At 41.7% G+C, this 23,811-nt stretch overlaps 1 protein-coding gene across 3 annotated transcripts in view; it reads right to left on the bottom strand.

Moving 5' to 3' along the window:
- LOC118373808 (CTD small phosphatase-like protein) overlaps positions 1–12,543 on the bottom strand; it is a 60,901-nt gene extending 48,358 nt beyond the window's left edge. For 2 of the 3 annotated variants that reach the window (XR_008076704.1, XM_052476004.1), the window contains exon 1: positions 11,738–12,543. Coding sequence is in view for 2 of the 3 variants with exons in the window: in XM_052476004.1 (XP_052331964.1) it covers positions 11,738–11,813 (76 nt within the window). In the remaining variant the exon portion in view is untranslated. The remainder of the gene's footprint in view (positions 1–11,737) is intronic. The other variant, XM_052476006.1, reaches the window with a different exon arrangement.
- Between the last annotated feature and the right edge of the window lie 11,268 nt (positions 12,544–23,811).

The following is a 23,811-nucleotide window of genomic DNA, read 5'->3' as shown; positions in this document are numbered from 1 at the left end:
TGTGCAAGGTTCTGGTTACAATTCTAACCAAGGACTTGATAGCCAGATCAGTGATTATTGCAACAACAACAACAAAAAAGCAGGTTAAACTATTTTGATAAAATAATAAAATTATTAGTGGGTCTCATGGTTGTAGAAGGCTTATATTTAGCCTAGGTATAATTTCACAAGCCCTGAATTCATTATCGCTGACTGTTTGAAATGCAGTACATTTGACCTTTAAAATGTACAACAAAGCTTATTTAGATAAAACATTTATAAAAAATAAAATTGAGAGTCAGACATAAATTTGAAAAAAATACAATTTTTTGGCCATATCGCCCAGCCCTAACTGAACTGCATCATATCCCATTCTCTGCTGTAATAATTTACGCCAACTGTGTGTGTGTGTGTGAACAAAACTAACCTAGTTATGTTAGCAATTTCCACTTGGCTGTCAGACCAACAACATGCATTCTTAGGAGGAAGGAAGGAGCCGACAGTAATTGGTCTGAGCTGCGCTAGGCTAATCATCGCTAATGAGATTACAACAAAGCCACACTCATCTAATGAAACCTGAACGACTAAGGTCATTAGTAAAAAGGCTTTAGGCCCTCAGTTTAACCAACACAGGTCCTTCATATTAGGCCTATGGCAGCATCTCAAATGGCACCACATTTCCTATATAGTGCACTACTTTTGACCGGGGTCCATTTGAATAGGATGACATTTGGGATTCAGCCTCTCACTCCTTGCTGGTGGGTCTTTTTCTGGTGGATAGCAGATTATAGGTCCATCTGTCATTGGGCTTCAGTGATTGGTTGACACAGGTCAAAGTGCATGACCTTTCCCAGACTGGCCACTGCCACACCTTCACACTTTGGCCCCATGACCCTACTTGATCCTGTTTGGCTCCTTTTGGAATTTATTGCACAGAAGAGCAATAGCTGAGAACTGGAAAATGTGTGATTCTGCCCAGCCAGTGTTTCCTAGGGACAGAGAGATACCAGCATCGCGATAATCGTTAGTATCTTGGCAAGGAAACAAAACACAAAGCGGATTCACCTTCGATAGGAAAACAGCCTCTTTTACGCTGCTGCTACTCTCCAACTATGCATACATTTACATTTACATTTAAGTAATTTAGCAGACGCTCTTATCCAGAGCGACTTACAAATTGGTGCATTACCTTATGACATCCTGTGGAACAACCACTTTACAATAGTGCATCTAAATATTTTAGGGGGGGGAGTGAGAAGGATTACTTATGCATAGATAAACACTTTAACTCTACCTACATGTAAATATTACCTCGACTAACCTGTCCCACCGCACATTGACTCTGTACCGGTACCCCCTGTATATAGCCTCCACATTGACTCTGTACCGGTACCCCCTGTATATAGCCTCCACATTGACTCTGTACCGGTACCCCCTGTATATAGCCTCCACATTGACTCTGTACCGGTACCCCCTGTATATAACCTCCACATTGACTCTGTACCGGTACCCCCTGTATATAACCTCCACATTGACTCTGTACCGGTACCCCCTGTATATAGCCTACACATTGACTCTGTACCGGTACCCCCTGTATATAGCCTACACATTGACTCTGTACCGGTACCCCCTGTGTATAGCCTCCACATTGACTCTGTACTGGTACCCCCTGAATATAGTCTCCACATTGACTCTGTACCAGTACCCCCTGTATATAACCTCCACATTGACTCTGTACTGGTACCCCCTGTATATAACCTCCACATTGACTCTGTACCGGTACCCCTGTATATAGCCTACACATTGACTCTGTACCAGTACCCCTGTATATAACCTCCACATTGACTCTGCACTGGTACCCCTGAATATAGTCTCCACATTGACTCTGTACCGGTACCCCCTGTATATAGCCTCCACATTGACTCTGTACCGGTACCCCCTGTATATAACCTCCACATTGACTCTGTACCGGTACCCCTGTATATAGCCTACACATTGACTCTGTACCGGTACCCCCTGTATATAGCCTACACATTGACTCTGTACCGGTACCCCTGTGTATAGCCTCCACATTGACTCTGTACTGGTACCCCTGTATATAGCCTCCACATTGACTCTGTACTGGTACCCCCTGTATATAGTCTCCACATTGACTCTGTACCGGTACCCCCTGTGTATAGCCTCCACATTGACTCTGTACTGGTACCCCTGTATATAACCTCCACATTGACTCTGTACCGGTACCCCCTGTATATAGCCTACACATTGACTCTGTACCGGTACCCCCTGTATATAGCCTACACATTGACTCTGTACCGGTACCCCCTGTGTATAGCCTCCACATTGACTCTGTACTGGTACCCCCTGAATATAGTCTCCACATTGACTCTGTACCAGTACCCCCTGTATATAACCTCCACATTGACTCTGCACTGGTACCCCCTGAATATTGCCTCGCTACTGTTATTTTACTGCTGCTCTTAATTGTTATTTTTATTTCTTATCAATTTTTTTGACCTAACACATATTTTTCTTAAAACTGCATTGTTGGTTAAGGGCTTGTAAGTAAGCATTTCACTGTAAGGTTGTATTCGGCACATGTGACAAATAAAATGTGATTTGATACTGGCCCCATGTTGACTCCAATGCTTCCCACAGCTGTGTCAAGGTCGCTGTGTTACCTGGATGTCCTTTGGGTAGTGGACCATTCTTGTTACACAGGAAACTGTTGAGTGTGAAAAACCCAGCAGTGTTGATGTTCTTGACACAAACGAGTGCACCTGGCACCTATTACCATACCCCCTGTTCAAAAGCAGTTCAATCTTGTCTTGCCCATTCACAAATAGATTGTATAGGCCTTATTAAACCAGCCTCCTTCCCTTCATCTTACCTGACTGAAATCGATTTAACAAGTGACATCAATAAGGGATAGCTTTCACCAGGATTTACCTGGTCAGTTTCTCATGGAAAGACCAGGTGTTCCTAATGTTTTGTGCACTCAGTGTATTTTCCAAGCTATAACGCACAATATTTTACATACAGCAGGTTTTTAAAAGGATCACAGAGTGGTCCGCTTCGTGTTAAAATCTTCGCCACGAGGGGAAAAAAATATAAAAATAATGCAATACTGGTATCGACACAGCCCTAGCATTTCTCCTAACATTGTATAGAAGGGAGTGAGGCAGTACTGGTCTATCCAATACTACACCTAAACCTCAATTGATAAATACCACAATCAATCACCCCCAGCCTTGTAGTAATTCTCAAAAAACAGTCACCATCCTATTCCTTTATCAAACCTCATGTCCGTATTATACTGACTTATAAAAGCTCCATCATCTACTTCAATAGCCTCAACAGTCCAGGTAGCTAGAATCAGACCAGGAAAAGACCTGCGGTAGTCATCGTTCTGGTTCAACATTTCCTGCTAGCTTCAGGGATCTGACTGGTACTGATACACACCAGATACTGGTACTGATAGTGTCTGAATGACCCAGGAAACCCAGTCACCGCACACTGTAAATGTTACAGTAGCAGCCAACGGGACTGGAAGGGAACACAATGCCACAAGAGGTTTAACTTTATGACGCTTTAATCCACTGACATGCTGACAATGAGTGATTGATGTCACGAGGGCTTATGCAGTAAGTGTGCAAAAGGAATGCAATGAAGACAGAATGGATTGACTTGTTCACTGTTGGTGCCAACCTGCAAAGTAGGTTTAGGTTCGATGTTGAGTACTTTATCGGTCTGTTTAGGGATATTTAGTCCTAGGCCTACACCAGACAAGCAGTGGGGGTGCCACCACAATGTGTTCAGCAGCCATCGAGAGACACAATACGCCGAATCACACACTGAAGCATTGGCCTTAGGGCAATTCCACATTAACTGAGTGATGCTTAGTCTCAAGCTATTTTTTTACTTTAAAAATGGATGCCAAACCAAAAACAATAATTGCAAAGTTAAACACCATACAAACGCTATGCACAAGGACTACGTTGAATAACTTCCATAGAGAATTTTAGTGCAGATGCAAAGTTTGGTAACAGAATGGTAGTTTGTATTGTTTGGGCTGTCAGTCTGTTACCAAACTTTCCATCTGCACTGTTCAAGTAAATGTGTTTTTGTAAAATTGTATGGAAATTGTTAATAAAAACTAAGGTTTTTTTTAAAGTCACTGTTACCGTGGAATTGTCCCTTACCATAAAATATTCTGTCATTACCTCAGGCTATTCAGAAAGATGGACCTTAAGAGGGACCTAACAACTTGCAAAGTTAGTGTGTGGACATAGCTATTGAAAATGTTATCAGACACCGAACACCCTGAATCACATACTTGATTTATTTATGCTATCCAGTGCAGTTTGCCAATTCACTCGCTTATTTTGAACGATAGACCTTAGCAGGGTCATGGAGTGACCTAGTCTAACAGCTGTAGAGCAGACATGGGTCCAGCTACACATGAAGTGACCTAGTCTAAACAGCTGTAGAGCAGACATATAGGTCCAGCTACACATGGAGTGACCTAGTCTAACAGCTGTAGAGCAGACATGGGTCCAGCTACACATGGAGTGACCTAGTCTAACAGCTGTAGAGCAGACATAGGTCCAGCTACACATGGAGTGACCTAGTCTAACAGCTGTAGAGCAGACGTATAGGTCCAGCTCCACATGAAGTGACCTAGTCTAACAGCTGTAGAGCAGACATATAGGTCCAGCTACACATGGAGTGACCTAGTCTAAACAGCTGAAGAGCAGACATATAGGTCCAGCTACACATGAAGTGACCTAGTCTAACAGCTGTAGAGCAGACATATAGGTCCAGCTACACGTGAAGTGACCTAGTCTAAACAGCTGTAGAGCAGACATGGGTCCAGCTACACATGAAGTGACCTAGTCTAACAGCTGTAGAGCAGACATATAGGTCCAGCTACACATGAAGTGACCTAGTCTAAACAGCTGTAGAGCAGACATATAGGTCCAGCTACACATGGAGTGACCTAGTCTAACAGCTGTAGAGCAGACGTATAGGTCCAGCTCCACATGAAGTGACCTAGTCTAACAGCTGTAGAGCAGACATATAGGTCCAGCTACACATGGAGTGACCTAGTCTAAACAGCTGAAGAGCAGACATATAGGTCCAGCTACACATGAAGTGACCTAGTCTAACAGCTGTAGAGCAGACATATAGGTCCAGCTACACATGAAGTGACCTAGTCTAAACAGCTGTAGAGCAGACATGGGTCCAGCTACACATGAAGTGACCTAGTCTAACAGCTGTAGAGCAGACATAAGGTCCAGCTACACATGAAGTGACCTAGTCTAAACAGCTGTAGAGCAGACATGGGTCCAGCTACACATGAAGTGACCTAGTCTAAACAGCTGAAGAGCAGACATGGGTCCAGCTACACATGAAGTGACCTAGTCTAAACAGCTGTAGAGCAGACATGGGTCCAGCTACACATGAAGTGACCTAGTCTAACAGCTGTAGAGCAGACATATAGGTCCAGCTACACATGAAGTGACCTAGTCTAAACAGCTGTAGAGCAGACATGGGTCCAGCTACACATGAAGTGACCTAGTCTAACAGCTGTAGAGCAGACATATAGGTCCAGCTACACATGAAGTGACCTAGTCTAAACAGCTGTAGAGCAGACATGGGTCCAGCTACACATGAAGTGACCTAGTCTAACAGCTGTAGAGCAGACATATAGGTCCAGCTACACATGAAGTGACCTGGTCTAACAGCTGTAGAGCAGACATATAGGTCCAGCTACACATGAAGTGACCTAGTCTAAACAGCTGAAGAGCAGACATGGGTCCAGCTACACATGAAGTGACCTAGTCTAAACAGCTGAAGAGCAGACATGGGTCCAGCTACACATGGAGTGACCTAGTCTAAACAGCTGTAACAGCTGTAGGTCAGACATGGAGTGACCTAGTCTAACAGCTGTAGAGCAGACATATAGGTCCAGCTACACATGGAGTGACCTAGTCTAAACAGCTGTAGAGCAGACATGGGTCCAGCTACACATGAAGTGACCTAGTCTAACAGCTGTAGAGCAGACATATAGGTCCAGCTACACATGAAGTGACCTAGTCTAAACAGCTGAAGAGCAGACATGGGTCCAGCTACACATGAAGTGACCTAGTCTAACAGCTGTAGAGCAGACATATAGGTCCAGCTACACATGAAGTGACCTAGTCTAAACAGCTGAAGAGCAGACATGGGTCCAGCTACACATGAAGTGACCTAGTCTAACAGCTGTAGAGCAGACATATAGGTCCAGCTACACATGGAGTGACCTAGTCTAACAGCTGTAGAGCAGACATATAGGTCCAGCTACACATGAAGTGCCCTGGTCTAACAGCTGTAGAGCAGACATATACAGTTGAAGTCAGAAGTTCATACACCTTAGCCAAATACATTTAAACTCTGTTTTTCACAATTCCTGACATTTAATCATAGTAAAAATGTCCTGTCTTAGGTCAGTTAGGATCACCACTTTATTTTAAGAATGTGAAATATCAGAATAATAGCAGAGATAATGAATAATTTCAGCTTTTATTTGTTTTATCACATTCCCAGTGGGTCAGAAGTTTACATACACTCAATGAGTATTTGGTAGCATTGCCATTAAATTGTTTAACTTGGGTCAAACGTTTCGGGTAGCCTTCCACAAGCTTCCCACAATAAGTTGGGTGATTTTTGGCCCATTCCTCATGACAGAGCTGGTGTAACTAAGTCAGGTTGTAGCCCTCCTTGCTCGCACACGTTTTTTCAGTTCTGCCCACACATTTTCTATAGGATTGAGTTCAGGGCTTTGTGATGGCCACTCCAATACCTTGACTTTGTTGTCCTTAAGCCATTTTGCCACAACTTTGGAAGTTTGCTTGGTGTCATTGTCCATTTGAAAGACCCATTTGCGACCAAGCTTTAACTTCCTGACTGATGTCTTGAGATGTTGCTTCTATATATCCACATCATTTTCCTTCTCATGATGCCATCTATTTTGTGAAGTGCACCAATCCCTCCTGCAGCAAAGCACCCCCACAACATGATGCTGCCACCCCCGTGCTTCACAGTTGGGATGGTGTTCTTTGGCTTGCAAGCCTCCCCCATTTTACTCCAAACATAACAATTGTCATTATGGCCAAACAGTTATATTTTTGTTTCATCAGCCCAGAGGACATTTCTCCAAAAAAGTGCAATCTTTGTCCCCATGTGCAGTTGCAAACCGTAGTCTGGCTTTTTTATGGCGGTTTTGGAGCAGTAGCTTCTTCCTTGCTGAGCGGCCTTTCATGTTATGTTGATATAGGACTTGTTTTACTGTGGATATAGATACATTTGTACCTGTTTCTTCCAGCATCTTCCCAAGGTCCTTTTCTGTTGTTCTGGGATTGATTTGCACTTCTCACATCTAAGTACGTTCAACTCTAGGAGACAGAACGAGTCTCCTCCCTGAGCGGTATGATGGCTACGTGGTCCCATGGTGGTTATACTTGTGTGATATTGTTTGTACAGATGAACGTGGTGCCTTCAGGTGTTTGGAAATTGCTCCCTAGGTTGAACCAGACTTGTGGAGATCTGCAATTTATTTCTGAGGTCTTGGCTGATTTGTTTTGATGTTCCCATGATGTCAAGCAAAGAGGCACTGAGTTTGAAGATTGGCTTGAAATACATCCACAGGTACACCTCCAATTGACTCAAATGATGTCAATTAGCCTATCAGAAGCTTCTAAAGCCATGACATCATTTTCTGGAATTTTCTAAAGCTGTTTAAAGGCACAGTCAACTTAGTGTATGTAAACTTCTGGAATTTTCTAAAGCTGTTTAAAGGCACAGTCAACTTAGTGTATGTAAACTTCTGACCCACTGGAATTGTGATACAGTGAATTATAAGTGAAATAATCTGTAAACAATTGTTGGAAAAATTACTTGTGTCATGCACAACGTAGATGTCCTAACAGACTTGCCAAAACTATAGTTTGTTAACAAGAAATTTGTGGAGTGGTTGAAAAACGAGTATTAATGACTCCAACCTAAGTGTATGTAAACTTCCGACTTCAACTGGAGGTCCAGCTGTACATGGAGTGACTTAGTTTAACAGCTGAAGAGCAGCCATATAGGTCAGCTATATATTAAACTCTGATGGAAACAAGACACCTCTTTATGCAAGTAGTGATATTGCGAAGCCGGTTGTATCGGTGTGTGTGTTTCTGTGTCAGTGTTTCAATAGTTGCCAAATGCCCTGATTTGGAAAAGATCCCCTCTGTATGCCTGTCAATTGACACCTAGCCTCTTTCAAAACCTCTTTGGTTGATATATAGTGTAGCTACTGTGACATTCATGTTTTGGCAAGCTCCATCTGGTCCTCTGAAATAAACCAGCCTTTAAGGTGACCTGTATCAGAGTTACATTAGTACTCTGCCCATGACGTAAACAGTAGTGGAAAACAGTGGAGGAAATTGCTTGTTATGAGTACAGCATGTTACTTGAATGTGGCAGGACCGGGCCAAGAATCATGCCACAATGGCACACAACTCCAGGAGAAACCTGACAGGCATACCAGTTAAAACTGTTTGTTTGTTTGTTTGAATCCCCATTAGCTTTTGCAGCAGCTATTCTTGCTGGGTTCCACAACAACAACAAAAAACATGACAAATAAAACACTGATAGACAAGGACAGTCACACAAATGTAAAATATATCAATATACAAACCATACTACAACAACTAAAATAGTGCGTGTTGGAGTGTGTCTGTCCCCTCATAGTGCGTGTTGGAGTGTGTCTGTCCCCTCATAGTGCGTGTTGGAGTGTGTCTGTCCCCTCATAGTGCGTGTTGGAGTGTGTCTGTCCCCTCATAGTGCGTGTTGGAGTGTGTCTGTCCCCTCATAGTGCGTGTTGGAGTGTGTCTGTCCCCTCATAGTGCGTGTTGGAGTGTGTCTGTCCCCTCATAGTGCGTGTTGGAGTGTGTCTGTCCCCTCATAGTGCGTGTTGGAGTGTGTCTGTCCCCTCATAGTGCGTGTTGGAGTGTGTCTGTCCCCTCATAGTGCGTGTTGGAGTGTGTCTGTCCCCTCATAGTGCGTGTTGGAGTGTGTCTGTCCCCTCATAGTGCGTGTTGGAGTGTGTCTGTCCCCTCACAGACCCCACTGTTCTATGAGATGTTGTTTAACCTGTTTTTTTGTGTGTTTTTTTTAAAAGGTATTTTTTGCCATTTGCTGTGGAATTGGAAATGGAATGCAATCATGGCTCTGTATAATACTGTGCGTTGATGTGAATCCGTTTTGGACTTGGTGACTGTGAAGAGACCCCTGGTGGCATGTCTTGGGCCAGCTGCAGCTTTGCCAGGTCTTTCTTTGCTGCCCTAGACCATGTTACCGGACAGTGATCAGGATGGGACAAGACCAGAGCCGGAACAACTAGTACAGTTCATTTGTATCAAAAACACAAAACATATATATATATATATATTTTTTTTTATAAACAGACATACCCCTCCCACATCTTCACAACTTTGTCAATAGGACTTGCCCATGATAAGTGACAACTCAGTGTTATAATGAGGAGTTTACCTTTGTCAACGGTCCCACACTTTATGTAAAAAACAATGCTTTTAGTGTGTGTGTGTGTGTGTGTGTGTGTGTGTGTGTGTGTGTGTGTGTGTGTGTGTGTGTGTGTGTGTGTGTGTGTGTGTGTGTGTGTGTGTGTGTGTGTGTGTGTGTGTAAAAGGAGTGGGGCTCACTGCAAACTCTAGAAAACAGATCGCTAACTAGTTAGAGTACTGCATTACCTCCAAGTCCACCTATAACTCATCTAACTAGCTGTTTAATTAGATAGATAGCTAAAATAAGTGGGCAACGTTAGCTAGCAAGTCATCTCCTAGCTCTCAAAATATCTTCTGTCAGGTTTTCATCAGTTCTCTTCAACAAAAATGGTGAAATACAATTCCAACGCTGTGTTTTACATGTTTAGAAATGTCAATAACGTAAATTTCAAACAGATTCCACCACAAAGACCAGAGAGGTTTTCCAATGCCTCGCAAAGAATGGCATCTATTGGTAAAAAGCAGACGTTGAATATCCCTTTGAGCATGGTGAAGTTATTAATTACACTTTGGATGGTGTATCAAAAAAGCCAGTCACTACAAAGACACAGGCGTCCTTACTAATTCAGTTACCAGAGAGGAAGCAAACCGCTTAGGGATTTCACCATGAAGCCAATTATGACTTTAAAACAGTTGGCTCTGTTAGGAGAAACCTGAGGATGACAAGAGTGAAAAGGATGCCTGTACAGAATAAAAATATTCCAAAACATGCATCCTGTTTGCAACAAGGCACTATTTTTTTCTTTTAACCGTTATTTAACTAGGTAAGACAGTTCATTTTAAATAAGAATGTATTATTATGGTCTACCCCGGCCAAACCCGGACGACGCTGTGCCAATTGTGCGCCTCCTTATGGCCTAAAGTAATACTACTAAAAATGTGGCAAAGCAATTAGCATTTTGTCCTGAATACAAAGTGTTATGTTTGGGACAAATCCAATACAACACATTACTGAATACCACTCTCCATATTTACAAGCATACTGGTGGCTGCATCATGTTATGGGTATGCTTGTAATCTTTAAGGACTGGGGACTTTTTCAGGATAAAAAAAGAAACCTAATGGAGCTAAGCAAAATCCTAGAGGAAAACCTGGTTCAGTCTGCTTTCCACCAGACACTGGGAAATGACTTCCCCTTTCAGCAAGACAATAACCTAAAACACAAGGCAAAATCGACACTGGAGTTGCTTTACCAAGAAGCCAGTGAATGTTGCCGAGTGAGTTTTGACTTAAAAATCTGCTTTAAAATCTTTGGCAAGATCTGAAAATTGTTGTCTAGCGATGATCAACAACCAATTTGACCGAGCTTGAAGGATTTAGAAAATAATACAAATTGGCAAATGTTGCACAATCGAGGTGTGGAAAGCTGTTACAGACTTAATAGACTCACAGCTGTAATCGCTGCAAAAGGTCATTCTAACTTGTATTGACTCAGGGGGTTGAGTACTTATCTAATCAAGATATGTGTTTTTTTTTATGTATACAAATGTTAGCATTTTTTCTCCCACTTTGACATTAGAGTATTTTCTGTAGACTGTTGACAAAGAATGACAATTAAATAGATTTTAATCCCACTTTGTAACAACAACATTTTGGAAAAAAGTCAAGGGGTGTGAATATACTTACTGAAAGGCATTGTATATAGCAGTAGTTTAGTTCTTATTTGTTTTGTTAACTATGGGTCCACATTTGTTTAGTATGATCTTTCTTAGATCGTTCCGATATAGGTCAGACACTTTAATCCGTATGGGGGGGTGCGCTACTAAAACCGTCCTACGGGATCATTAAGCTATTTGATTTAAAAACGTTCCCTTTATAAAAACATTAAAGATCAAATTTGACCTTTCTGCTATTAGCCCATAGAAACACATTGAATAACGTATTGATACATGGAAATACAGTCATCTATATATATATATATTTTTTTAAATGTATCAACAAGGGAGTTTGTTTTAAGGTTGTTAGCGTCTATAAAACGGGATAGATAGTCTTCTCCAATCCAACATCATTTAATTTGTATAATATTGATAATATTGCAACAGTTTCTGACAGCCAGAGCGCTTTCCCCAAAAACCACTGGTGGGTGCTAGTCAACTAGCCACCGTAAAAATCCATCTGGGCTTTTTTCCCCCTCTCTCTCTCTCTCTTACCTTTTTCCTGATTAAACGAGATAATCTCCTCTTCTTTGGGGTTGGAAACCTGGGTTATTATAGACGTGTGATCCATTGCGACGGATGGTTAATTCCTTTGTTGTTGTTGTTTTTTTTGTTGGTTCGTTTTAAAATGTTTATTTTTTACTTGCTTGTCCTAGTCCACAATGGGTAACGTTAGCTGCCTTTGCTAGCTGTGTTGAAATGGCAGCCGGGCCCTAAAAACTAGCTGAGACGGGACACAGGAGGGGGCAAAATGTAAACTAGCTAGTGGTTTAAAGACAAAATACAACCACTTGTCAATCGCTGGGAATATTCCAATTTAGTAAGCAACATTTAAGAACAATTATGGGCAAAACAAACTCCCAACGTTGAACTCAAAAAGAAGAAGAAGAAGAAGAAAACGTTGCTAACGTCTGGCTTAGCAACTAGAGCTAGCCTTAAACTGATCCGTGTTCAATTCAACATAATAAAAATAAATAAATAAAAATTGACGTTTTGACTGAAAACAATGAAGAAACGAAAAATTAAAAAAAAAAAAAAAAACACTCGCTCGCCTCGGTCAAGTTTCAATACGAAAAATGAAACAGTTCCGATAATCCCGTTTCTTGAACTCTCTTCATTTTCAAAAAATAATTGTATCCCCCCTCTATACTCTTTCCAACATGGAGGCGTCGTGTGTATTTGGATCAGAAGCGAGCAGCGCTCGAGTGGGAGGCGGTTTCTAGGAACCCCTCCTCCCACGGATCGAAAATAATACCTCCGTGGGCTTTATCAACGTAACAACCTTTAAGGGTCAATGATATTTGAGTCACTGCCTTCTGAAATGTTGCAAAACATTTTTTTTATGGATTGACAGTCTACGATTGTTTAATGGATTGACAGTCTACGAGTCTACATAGTTTCTGCACATTTTTTTTTTTATTGGGGGTTAGATTCCAGGGCAATGCATGCATTAGATCAAAACATGTAGATGGCCGTAATGACACAGATCAATATTTTATCTCAATAACTATACTCTGTCAAACCGTTTGTGAAATGCTTTTTTTTCTTCAGCATTTCCATATGGAACCTTGAGATGGACGGATGGGTCCACGATCAGCATGGACCCAATCAGCACCACTGGACAAATCCAGCAGAAATGACATAGGCGCCATCTGGTGGCCGAAGTGTTGAATTGCAATCAGAAGCTTAATTCTGGCATCGCTCTCATGTTACCGACACATCATATGAATGAAGGCCTTCAGAGCTGTGCAGCCTATCTCTCTGTCTTGGTGTGGGTGGTTCAGTGAGGGGGCTGAATGTGGGTTAGATTCCAGCTGAGGAGCGAAAATACACAGCAGTTAGGCCTACCAGTTGCATAGCACACTTTAGTTGTGTATACAGTATATATATATTTATATATATATATATAGATATGTGTGTTAAGAGCAGCCTTTTGTAATATTTATTTACTCATACTTTCCTTATCACTGATTCATGGCAAATACTGTTTAATGAATGCGCCAATAAAGCTAGATTCCATGACCACATGTGTGTGTGTGCGTGTTATTCATCAGCAAAGAATGAAATAATTGATCATCATAACGTGCCAAAATCCTTATGGTCTCTTCTGCTCTCCGTAGACAAGCACGCTATATTATTATTAACAGCCTATTGATTGCTACAGGTGTTTATGGATTTATGACCTTTGTATTGTGCATATATAGATTTCAATTCTGCATCTCCTCCTCCTATAGGTTACCATCATTTGGGTCTCCTTGAGCCCCCCAAAAGCTCAACTTTAACCCTCTAAAATGACTAGAATAAACATTCATTGGCATTTTATTAATACAATTTCATTGCGAGGAGAACACTACTTTACACAGTAGAATATCTAAAAAAAAAAAAATTACAAGGCTTTGTCTTACTCTAGTGATCACAGATGTTAACGACACCCTATACCACTGACTTTTTAAATATTTCCTGTCCGTAATATGCTGACTTATTTTATTGTGTATTCTTATTTCTCAAGTGTGTTTTTTTCTAGTAATACATTGTCATTGATTATTGCATTGTTGGGTTTTGTGCTTGCACGAAAGGCATGTTACCGTACTTGTGCACGTGACATTAAATCTTGAAATGTGAGAAACACCTTTAGGCTGAATCTCTCTGTGTAACAACCTTTTATATTTTATTATATTCTATTATGTTATATTATAGTCGACTCTAACAGTTTGTCCTGACCAGTTTACCCTGCCTGCCCAGTGCCTCAAGCTGACGATGAAGGTAGCCTAGTGGTCAACGCGTTGGGCCAGTAAACAAAAGGTTGTCGGATCGATAAAATCTGTTGTTCTGCCCTTGAGCAAGGCAGTTAACCCACTATTCCCCCGGGCGCCTAAGACGTGGATGTTGAAGCAGCACCTCTCTGATTCAGATGGGTTGACTTTTATACGGAAGACACATTTCAGTTGTAAGTGGTATTGACAGATGGGGAGGATGATGCACATGATCTGCGGGAGCATGCGTGACATTAACCCCCCCACCCCCATCCCCATGCCTCCGAGCCTGACGGGCCGGCGGAAGCATGGGGCGCAGGAGCCCGGCGAACCGGCTGGGGCGTGGGAGCCTGACGATCCGGTTGAGGCGTGACAGCCTGACTATCCCGCTGGGACGTGGGAGCCTGGTGAGCCATCTGAGGCGTAAAAACCTGACGATCCGGCTGAGGCCTAACGTGGGATGGGCGCCTGCCGAGCCAACCAGGGCAAGGAAACCTCTCGAGCCGGCTAGAGCATGGAAGCCCGACGATCCAGCTAAGGCACCACGGGTTCTATCTACGGCAGCCCCAGGACCCGACGTCACCACCAACCGAAAAGCCAGCACTCCCAGATGCTTCATTTGATGGCTGCTGCATTCTGTAAGAACCGACGCTGGAGAAGCAGGTACGGGGAGTCAACATTTAATTTGGAACAGGCCAGGCACAGCGTCAGCACCGGGTAACATAAGGACATACGACAATTAATGCACCAGCGGGGAACAGAGCTGGGCAACTGACAAATATAGGGATCACCTGTAATAAAACAGGTGATTGAGTCCAGGTGAGTCCAGATATTCGCTGATGCGCGTGACGAGGGAAGCAGGTGTGCGTTATGATGGTGGCAGGAGTGCGCAGCGATGGGCAGCCTGCCGCCCTCGAGCACCACGGGGAGAGTACTGGGGCAGACGTGGCAAAATAGCATTCAACTTTCTTACAAACTAATGTAACATTCAACCTTAAAACGAGTAACACGTCAATGGCCCCATTTTGAGGTTACTGTTACTATACATTTCATCCAAGGGATCATCAACTCTATCAGCTGCGGGTCTTGAGCGGATGGTCTCGGGGGCTTGAACATAATTACAAATAATTGGTAGACTGCAAATTTACCGCAAGAAGCCCAAACAGATATAATGTTTGAGTAAAACATAATCATTCCAAACGTTGCTAACATTTGCATAAGATGTTTTATTCTCTCTATTCATTGTGGGAATACTTGAGAACAGATCAAAATCACTTGGAGCTGATTTCTTGGTGTTTTTCCAGTCTTTTGATGTCCAACAATAAAATAAAAATATACATATATTCGATTTTTTAAAATATATATATTTTTAACATGAGGTTCAAATAAAACCACACGTTGGCCAAATTAGTCCCGCCGGGCCGCCAGTTGGGGAACCCTGATATAAACCCTGCATGTTCAGGATAAACAGTAGACAGTACAGGTACAGGTGCATCAAATATATATGTAGTGTATTCTAGTCGAGGCTCATCCTATATAACTAGGCCTACTGCTGTACATACCTTTTCTATTCAAATACTGTCCATACTGACGTTACACACAATATATACAGTCCCAGTCAAAAGTTTGGACACACCTACTCATTCAAGTTGTTTTCTTTATTTTCTACTGTTTTCTACATTATAGAATAATAGTGAAGTCATAGAAACTATGGAATAACACATATGGTATCATGTAGTAACCAAAAAAGTGTTAAACAAATGAAAATATATTTTATATTTGAGATTCTTCAAAGTAGCCACCCTTTGCCTTGATGAAAGCTTTGCACACTCTTGGCTTTCTCTCAACCAGCTTCATGAGGTAGTCACCTGGAATGCATTTCAATTAACAGGTGTGCCTTGTTAAAATTAAATGTTTAATGTGTTTGAGTCAGTCAGTTGTGACAAGGTGGTATACAGAAGATAGCCCTATTTGGTAAAATACCAAAGTCCATATTATGGCAAGAACAGCTCAAATATGCAAAGAGAAACGACAGTCCATCATTACATTAAGACAAGAAGGTCAGTCAATAAGGAAAATTTCAAGAACTTTAAAACTGCAGTCGCATAAACCATCAAGCACTATGATGAAAGTGGCTCTCATGAGTACCTGATGACCCAAAAGATGACCCAGAGTTACCTCTGCTGCAGATGATAAGTTAGAGTTACCAACCTCAGAAATTGCAGGCCAAATAAATTCTTCACAGAGTTCTAGTAACAGACACATCTCAACATCAACTTTTCAGAGGAGACTACATGAATCAAAACTTCATGGTCAAATTCCTGCAAAGAAACCACTACTAAAGGACACCAATAAGAATATGAGACTTGCTTAGTCCAAGAACAGGGGCAATACACATTAGACAGGTGGAAATCTGTCCTTTGGCCTGATGAGTCCAAATTTGAGATTTCCACTATGTCTTTGTGAGATGCAGAGTAGGTGAACGGATGATCTCCGCATGTGTGGTTCACACCATGACTCATTGAGGAGGAGGTGTGATGCTGTGGGGGTGCTTTGCTGGTGACACTGTCAGTGATTTATTTAGAATTCAAGGCATACTTAACCAGCATGGCTACCACAGCATTCAGCAGGGAAACGCCATCCCATCTGGTTTGAGCTTAGTGGGACTATCATTTGTTTTTCAACAGGACAACGACCCAACACACCTCCAGGCTGTGTAAGGGCGTTTTGACCAAGAAGGAGAGTGATGGAGTGCTGCATCACATGAGCTGGCCTCCAAAATCACACCTCCTCAAACCTATTTTGATGGTTTGAGATGAATTGGACCGCAGAGTGAAGCAAATGCAGCCAACAAGTGCTCAGCATATGTGGGAACTCCTTCGAGATTGTGGGATGAGTTTTGTGATTGTATTTATTAGGGACCCCCCTTAGCGACTGCCAAAGCAGCAGCTACTCTTCCTGGGGTCCAAACGTATTCAATCACTTACATTACACATAAAACAAAAGATAAAACAGTGACGTTAACAACGTTACACCACAACATATCTACAATACAGAATGTTTAATACCACCATGCAACAATATTACCATGGATGCGTATGCATCTGTTTGTACCTTTGTGTGTGTCTCTTCACAGTCCCCGCTGTTCCATAAGGTGTATCAGTTACCTGATGTGGAATAGAGTTCCATGTAGCCATGTCTCTATGTAGTACGTTGTGCCTTTGTGCCTCCCATAGTCTGTTCTGGACTTGGGGACTGTGAAGAGACCTTTGAGGGCATGTCTTGTGGGGTATGCGTAGGTGTCTGAGCTGTGTGCCAGTATTTTAAGCAGACAGCTCGGTACATTCAGCTTGTCAACACCTCTTACAAAAACAAGTAATGAGGAAGTCAATCTCTCTTCACTTTGAGCCATGAGAGATTGACATGCATGTCATTAATGTTAGCTCTCCGTGTACTTTTAAAGGCCAGCTGTGCTGCCCTGTTCTGAGCCAACTGCAATTTTCCTAAGTCCCTCCTAAGTCCTTTGTGGCACATGACCACACGACTGAACAGTAGACTAGGTGCAACAAAACTAGAGCCTGTAGGACCTACCTTGTTGATAGTGTTGTTAAGAAGGTAGAGCAGCGCTTTATTATGGACAGACTTCTCTCCCATCTTAACTACTGTTGTATCAATATGTTTTGACCATGGCAGTTCACAATCCTCAACTTGCTAAATTTCCACATTATTCATTACGACATGTAGTTGAGGTTTAGGGTTTAGTGAATGATTTGTCCCAAATACAATGCTTTAAGTATTTAGGAATAACTTATTCCTTGCCACCCACTCTGAAATTAACTGCAGCTCTTTGTTAAGTGTTGCAGTCATTTCAGTCGCTGTAGTGTCTGATGTGTTTAGTGTTGAGTCATCCGCATACATAGACACACTGGCTGTACTCAACTCATGTCGTTAGTAAAGATTGAAAAAAAGTAAGAGGCCTAAACAGCTACCCTGGGAAATTCCTGATTCTAACTGGATTATATTTGAGAGGCTTCCATTAAAGAACCTGTGTTCTGTTAGACAGGTAACTCTTTATCCACAGTACAGCAGGGGGTGTAAAGTCATAACACATATGTTTTTCCAGCAGCAGACTATGATCAATAATGTCAAAAGCTGCACTGAAGTCTAACATACAGACCCCACAATCATCTTATCATCATTTTATCTCAGCCAATCATCAGTCATTTGTGTAAGTGCTGTGCTTGTTGAATGTCCTTCTCTATAAGCTGAAAGTCTGTTGTCAATTTGTTTACTGTAAAATAGCATTGCATCTGGTCAAACAGCATTTTTCCCAGAAGTTTACTAAGGGTTGGTAACAGGCTGATTGGGCGGATATTTGAGGCAGTAAAGTGGGCTTTACTGGAGGGATGACTTTAGCTTCCCTCCAGGCCTGAGGGCAAATGCTCTCTAGTAGGTTTAAATTGAAGGTGTGGCAAATAGGAGTGGCAATATCGTCTGCTATTAACCTCAGTAATTTTCCATCCAGATTGTCAGATCCCGGTGGCTTGTCATTGTTGATAGACAACAATAATTTGTTCCCCTCTTCTACTCTGGCTTTATTGAATTCAAAAGTACAATTCTTGTCTTTCATAATTTGGTCCGATATACTTGGATGTTTGTTTATTTATTTATTTATTTATTTATTTCACCTTTATTTATGTGTAGTGTCAGCGTTTGTTGCTGGCATGTCATCCCTAAGTTTGCTTATCTTGACAATGAAAAAGTAATTAAAGTAGTTTGCAATATCAGTGGACTTTGTGATGAATGAGCCATCTGATTCAATGAATAATGGAGCCGAGTTGGCATTTTTTCCCCAAATGTAATTTAAGGTGCTCCAAAGTTTTTTTACTATCATTCTTTATATATTTTTTTGTTTGTTTCATAGTATAGTTTATTTTTTATTTAGTTTAGTACAATTATTTCTTAATTTGCAGTATGTTTGCCAATCAGTTGTATGACCTCTTACACTTTATTAGGCCCAACCTTTGGAACTTTGGTTTCCTACAGTAGATATGGCTACTATATTGTGATCACTACATCCTATGGAATTGGATACTGTTTTTTAATTATTATTATTTTTTAACTCTGCAGCATTAGTAAAGACGTGATCAATACATGTTGATGATTTCATTCCTATGCTGTTTGTAAATACCCTGGTATGTTGACTGACAACCTGATCCAGGTTGCAGGCACTGGTTACAGTTTGAAGATTTTTTCTTGAGTGAGCAGCTTGATGAAAGCCAGTCACTATTTAAATCACCCAGAAATTATACCTCTCTGTTGATATCACATCCATCATCAAGCATTTCACACGTTATCCAGATACTGACTGTTAGCACTTGGTGGTCTATAGCTGCTTCCCACAATAATGGGTTTTAGGTGAGGCAGATGAACCTGTAGCCATATTACTTCAAAAGCATTTAACATAATATCGTCTCTAAGCTTTACAGGAATGTGGTTCTGAATATTGACGGCAACACCGCCCCCATTGGCATTTCTGTCTTTTCGGTAGATGTTATAACCATGTATTGCTACTACTGTATCATCAAAGGTACAGTGCCTTGCAAAAGTATTCATCCCCCTTGGCATTTTTCCTATTTTGTGCATTACAACCTGTAATTTGGATTGCATGTAATGGACATACATGAAATAGGCCAAAGTGGTGAAGTGAAAGGAAAGAAATGACATAAAAATGAAAAAGTGGTTCCTGCATATGTATTCTCCCCCTTTGCTATGAAGCCCCTAAATAAGATCTGGTGCAACCAATTACCTTCATAAGTCACATAATTAGTTCAATAAAGTCCACCTGTGGTCAATATAAGTGTCACATGATCTGTCACATGATTTCAGTATATATATACCTGTTCTGAAAGGCCCCAGAGTCTGCAACACCACTAATCAAGATGCACCACCAAGTACGCGGCACCATGAAGACCAAGGAGCTCTCCAAGCAAGTCAGGGACAAAGTTGTGGAGAAGTACAGATCAGCGTTGGGTTATAAAAAAAAATATCTGAAACTTTGAACATCCCACGGAACACCATTAAATCCATTATTAATAAATGCAAAGAATATGGCACCACAACAAACCTACCAAGAGAGGGCCGCCCACCAAAACTCACAGACCAGGCAAGAAGGGTATTAATCAGAGAGGCAACAAAGAGACCAAAGATAACCCCGAAGGAGCTGCAAAGCTCCACAGCGTAGATTGGAGTATCTGTCCATAGGACCACTTTAAGCCGTACACTCCACAGAGCTCGGCTTTACGGAAGAGTGGCCAGAAAAAAAGCCATTGCTTAAAGAAAAAATAAGCAAACACGTTTGGTGTTCGCCAAAATGCATGTGGGAGGCTCCCCAAACATATGGCAGAAGGTATTCTGGTCAGATGAGACTAAAATTTAGCTTTTTGGCCATCAAGGAAAATGCTATGTTTGGCGCAAACCCAACACCTCTCATCACCTCGAGAACACCATCCCCACAGTGAAGCATGATGGTGGCAGGATCATGCTGTGGGGATGGTTTTCATCAGCAGGGACTGAGAAACTGGTCAGAATTGAAGGAATGATGGATGGTGCTAAATACAGGGAAATTCTTGAGGGAAACCTGTTTCAATCTTCCAGAGATTTGAGACTGGGATGGAGGTTCCCCTTCCAGCAGGACAATGACCCTAAGCATACTGCTAAAGCAACACTTGAGTGGTTTAAGGGGAAACATTTAAATGTCTTGGAATGGCCTAGTCAAAGCTGAGACCTCAATCCAATTGAGAATCTTTGGACTTAAAGATTGCTGTACACCAGTGGAACCCATCCAACTTGAAGGAGCTGGAGCAGTTTTGCCTTGAAGAATGGGAAAAAATCCCAGTAGCTAGATGTGCCAAGCTTATAGAGACATACCCCAAGAGACTTGCAGCTGTAATTGCTGCAAAAGGTGGCTCTACAAAGTATTGACGTTGGGGTGTTGAATAGTTATGCACGCTCAAGTTGTTCGGTTTTTTTGGTTTTATTTCTGGTTTGTTTTCACAAAATAATATATTTTGCATCTTCAAAGTGGTAGGCATGCTGTGTAAATCAAATGATACAGACCCCCCAAAATCAATTTTTATTCCCGGTTGTAAGGCAACAAAATAGGAAAAATGCCAAGGGGGGTGAATACTTTCAAAATTCACTGTATAATCTTAGTGAGTTTCAGAGACAGTCGGAATATGAATGTCATCTGTTACAAGCAAGTTATTGACTTCATGGACCTTGTTTCTCAGGCTGCATATGTTAATATGGGCTATTTTTTTTAGCACATTTCTGGGTTGCTTGATTGTTTTAAATTCTTTACTGGGAAGCTTATCAGAAGTAGACCTGCTCATGTTATTTATGTTGGAGCTGATAGTACAGGGTGAGCTGCACAACGTGGTCTTCCTGCTAGGGCACACCGCCTCAGTGCTAACAGTATAACTCTGGTTCATAGGCTCATGATTACTGCATACAGTAAGTACATTTAATTGCCTTACATTGTGTCTGCCAACACTCCTAGGATAATGTACATTTGATGTAGCTTTATGATGACTCATTGTCACAATGGCTGGGATTAACTGAGCTCGTCTTGGGTCATTGATACTTTTTTCCACGCAAACCTTGAAATGCGTAGACAGAGTTCAGGAGGCAAGATGATTTGCTGCGTTCTCTAATTCTCTCCTTCTTTCTTTCTCTCTCTCGGAGGACCTGAGCCCTAGGACCATGCCCCAGGACTACCTGACATGATGACTCCTTGCTGTCCCCAGTCCACCTGGCCATGCTGCTGCTCCAGTTTCAACTGACCTGAGCCCTAGGACCATGCCCCAGGACTACCTGACATGATGACTCCTTGCTGTCCCCAGTCCACCTGGCCATGCTGCTGCTCCAGTTTCAACTGTTCTGCCTTACTATTATTTGACCATGCTGGTCATTTATGAACATTTGAACATCTTGGCCATGTTCTGTTATAATCTCCACCCGGCACAGCCAGAAGAGGACTGACCACCCCACATAGCCTGGTTCCTCTCTAGGTTTCTTCCTAGGTTTTGGCCTTTCTAGGGAGTTTTTCCTAGCCACCGTGCTTCTACACCTGCATTGCTTGCTGTTTGGGGTTTTAGGCTGGGTTTCTGTACAGCACTTTGAGATATCAGCTGATGTACGAAGGGCTATATAAATAAAATTGGATCTGATTTGATTTGAGACGGCTGAGCCAGCTAGGCTAGCCGGGCTTCCGTGTCTCTCCCCCTATGTGGAATCTGACAGGATCCCAGGACAGACAGCTGCGCTCACAGCAGCTAAGCCCAACAAGAGTCGCAGGATCCAAAACAAAATTTACAAGGAATAATAATAATAATAATACTAAAAATGATACTAGGTCTCTTGTTCAGCTTTCGTTCAGCCTTCAGCGTTCAATAACAAACAACACACATAGCCTGATCTGGTGGATATCATTCTCATGAAGCGGAAACAGAGTGAAGGAAAAGCAGCCAACAACATTTACATTTACATTTAAGTCATTTAGCAGACGCTCTTATCCAGAGCGACTTACAAATTGGTGCATTCACCTTATGACATCCAGTGGAACAGTCACTTTACAATAGTGCATCTAAACCTTAAAAGGGTGAGAAGGATTACTTATCCTATCCTAGGTATTCCTTAAAGAGGTGGGGTTTCAGGTGTCTCCGGAAGGTGGTGATTGACTCGGGCGTCGTGAGGGAGTTTGTTCCACCGTTTGGAGGGCTAAAGCAGCGAACAGTTTTGACTGGGCTGAGCGGGAACAAGTGCTCAGCATATGTGGGAACTCCTTCAAGACCATTGGAAAAGCATTCCAAGTGAAGCTGGTTGAGAGAATGCCAGGAGTGTGCAAAACTTTCATCAACGCAAAGGGTGGCTATTTTGAAGATATATTTTAATTTGTTTAACACTTTTTTGGTTATTACATGATTTCATATCTGTTATTTCATCATTTTGATGTCTTCATTATTATGCTACAATGTAGAAAATAGTAAAAATAAAGAAAAACCCTTGAATGAGTAGGTGTGTCCAAACTTTTTACTGCTACTGTATTTGTATTCCCGGACTCTGACATTGCTCATTCTAATATGTCTTCGTGTGTATTGTTTTGTATTGTTCGGTATTACTGCACTGTTGGAGCTAGAAACATAAGCATTTCACTGCACCTGCGATAATATCTGCAAAATATGTGTACGCGACCAATAACGTTTGATTTGATAACAGGCATAGGTAGTTGCAGGTCTGTCGAGATCTTCATAATTAATATAATAATCTAGGCAGAATCTCGAATGGCTTTGATCAGTTGCCCCATGTACTTTAATGTAATTTCAACTGCAATACAGGTCATTTGGTTCTGCTATTAGATGAAGCACAGTCATAACACAATCTGTTTTAAAAAATATAAACAAAATATCTGACGTTGTGTTATTCCATTTGAACTTTGCTGCGCTTTTAAATGGTTGAAAGCCCAGTGAAAGACATTTGGGTGACAACTATAAACCAAAAAATCAGACATTGTTTTTCCATTGGAATGTGGCTGTATTTTTAAATGGTTGAAAGCAAAGTGAAAACACATTGGAAATTCAACTCACTTTTGAGTGGGTGAATATAGCTTGTAATCTCATTGATCAATGTCTCGATCAAGTTTTACCCAATTCCCCATGTTGAAATGACGTGGTGTGACCAGAGGGAAGCGTATCAATTCAATGTATGAACATTCATGTAGGCTATGGAATATGATATAGCAGAACCACCATCATG

The sequence above is a fragment of the Oncorhynchus keta genome, chromosome 23 (genome assembly GCF_023373465.1).
Source record: "Oncorhynchus keta strain PuntledgeMale-10-30-2019 chromosome 23, Oket_V2, whole genome shotgun sequence".
Taxonomy (NCBI): Eukaryota; Metazoa; Chordata; class Actinopteri; order Salmoniformes; family Salmonidae; genus Oncorhynchus; species Oncorhynchus keta.
This window is presented reverse-complemented; position numbering and strand designations above follow the sequence as displayed.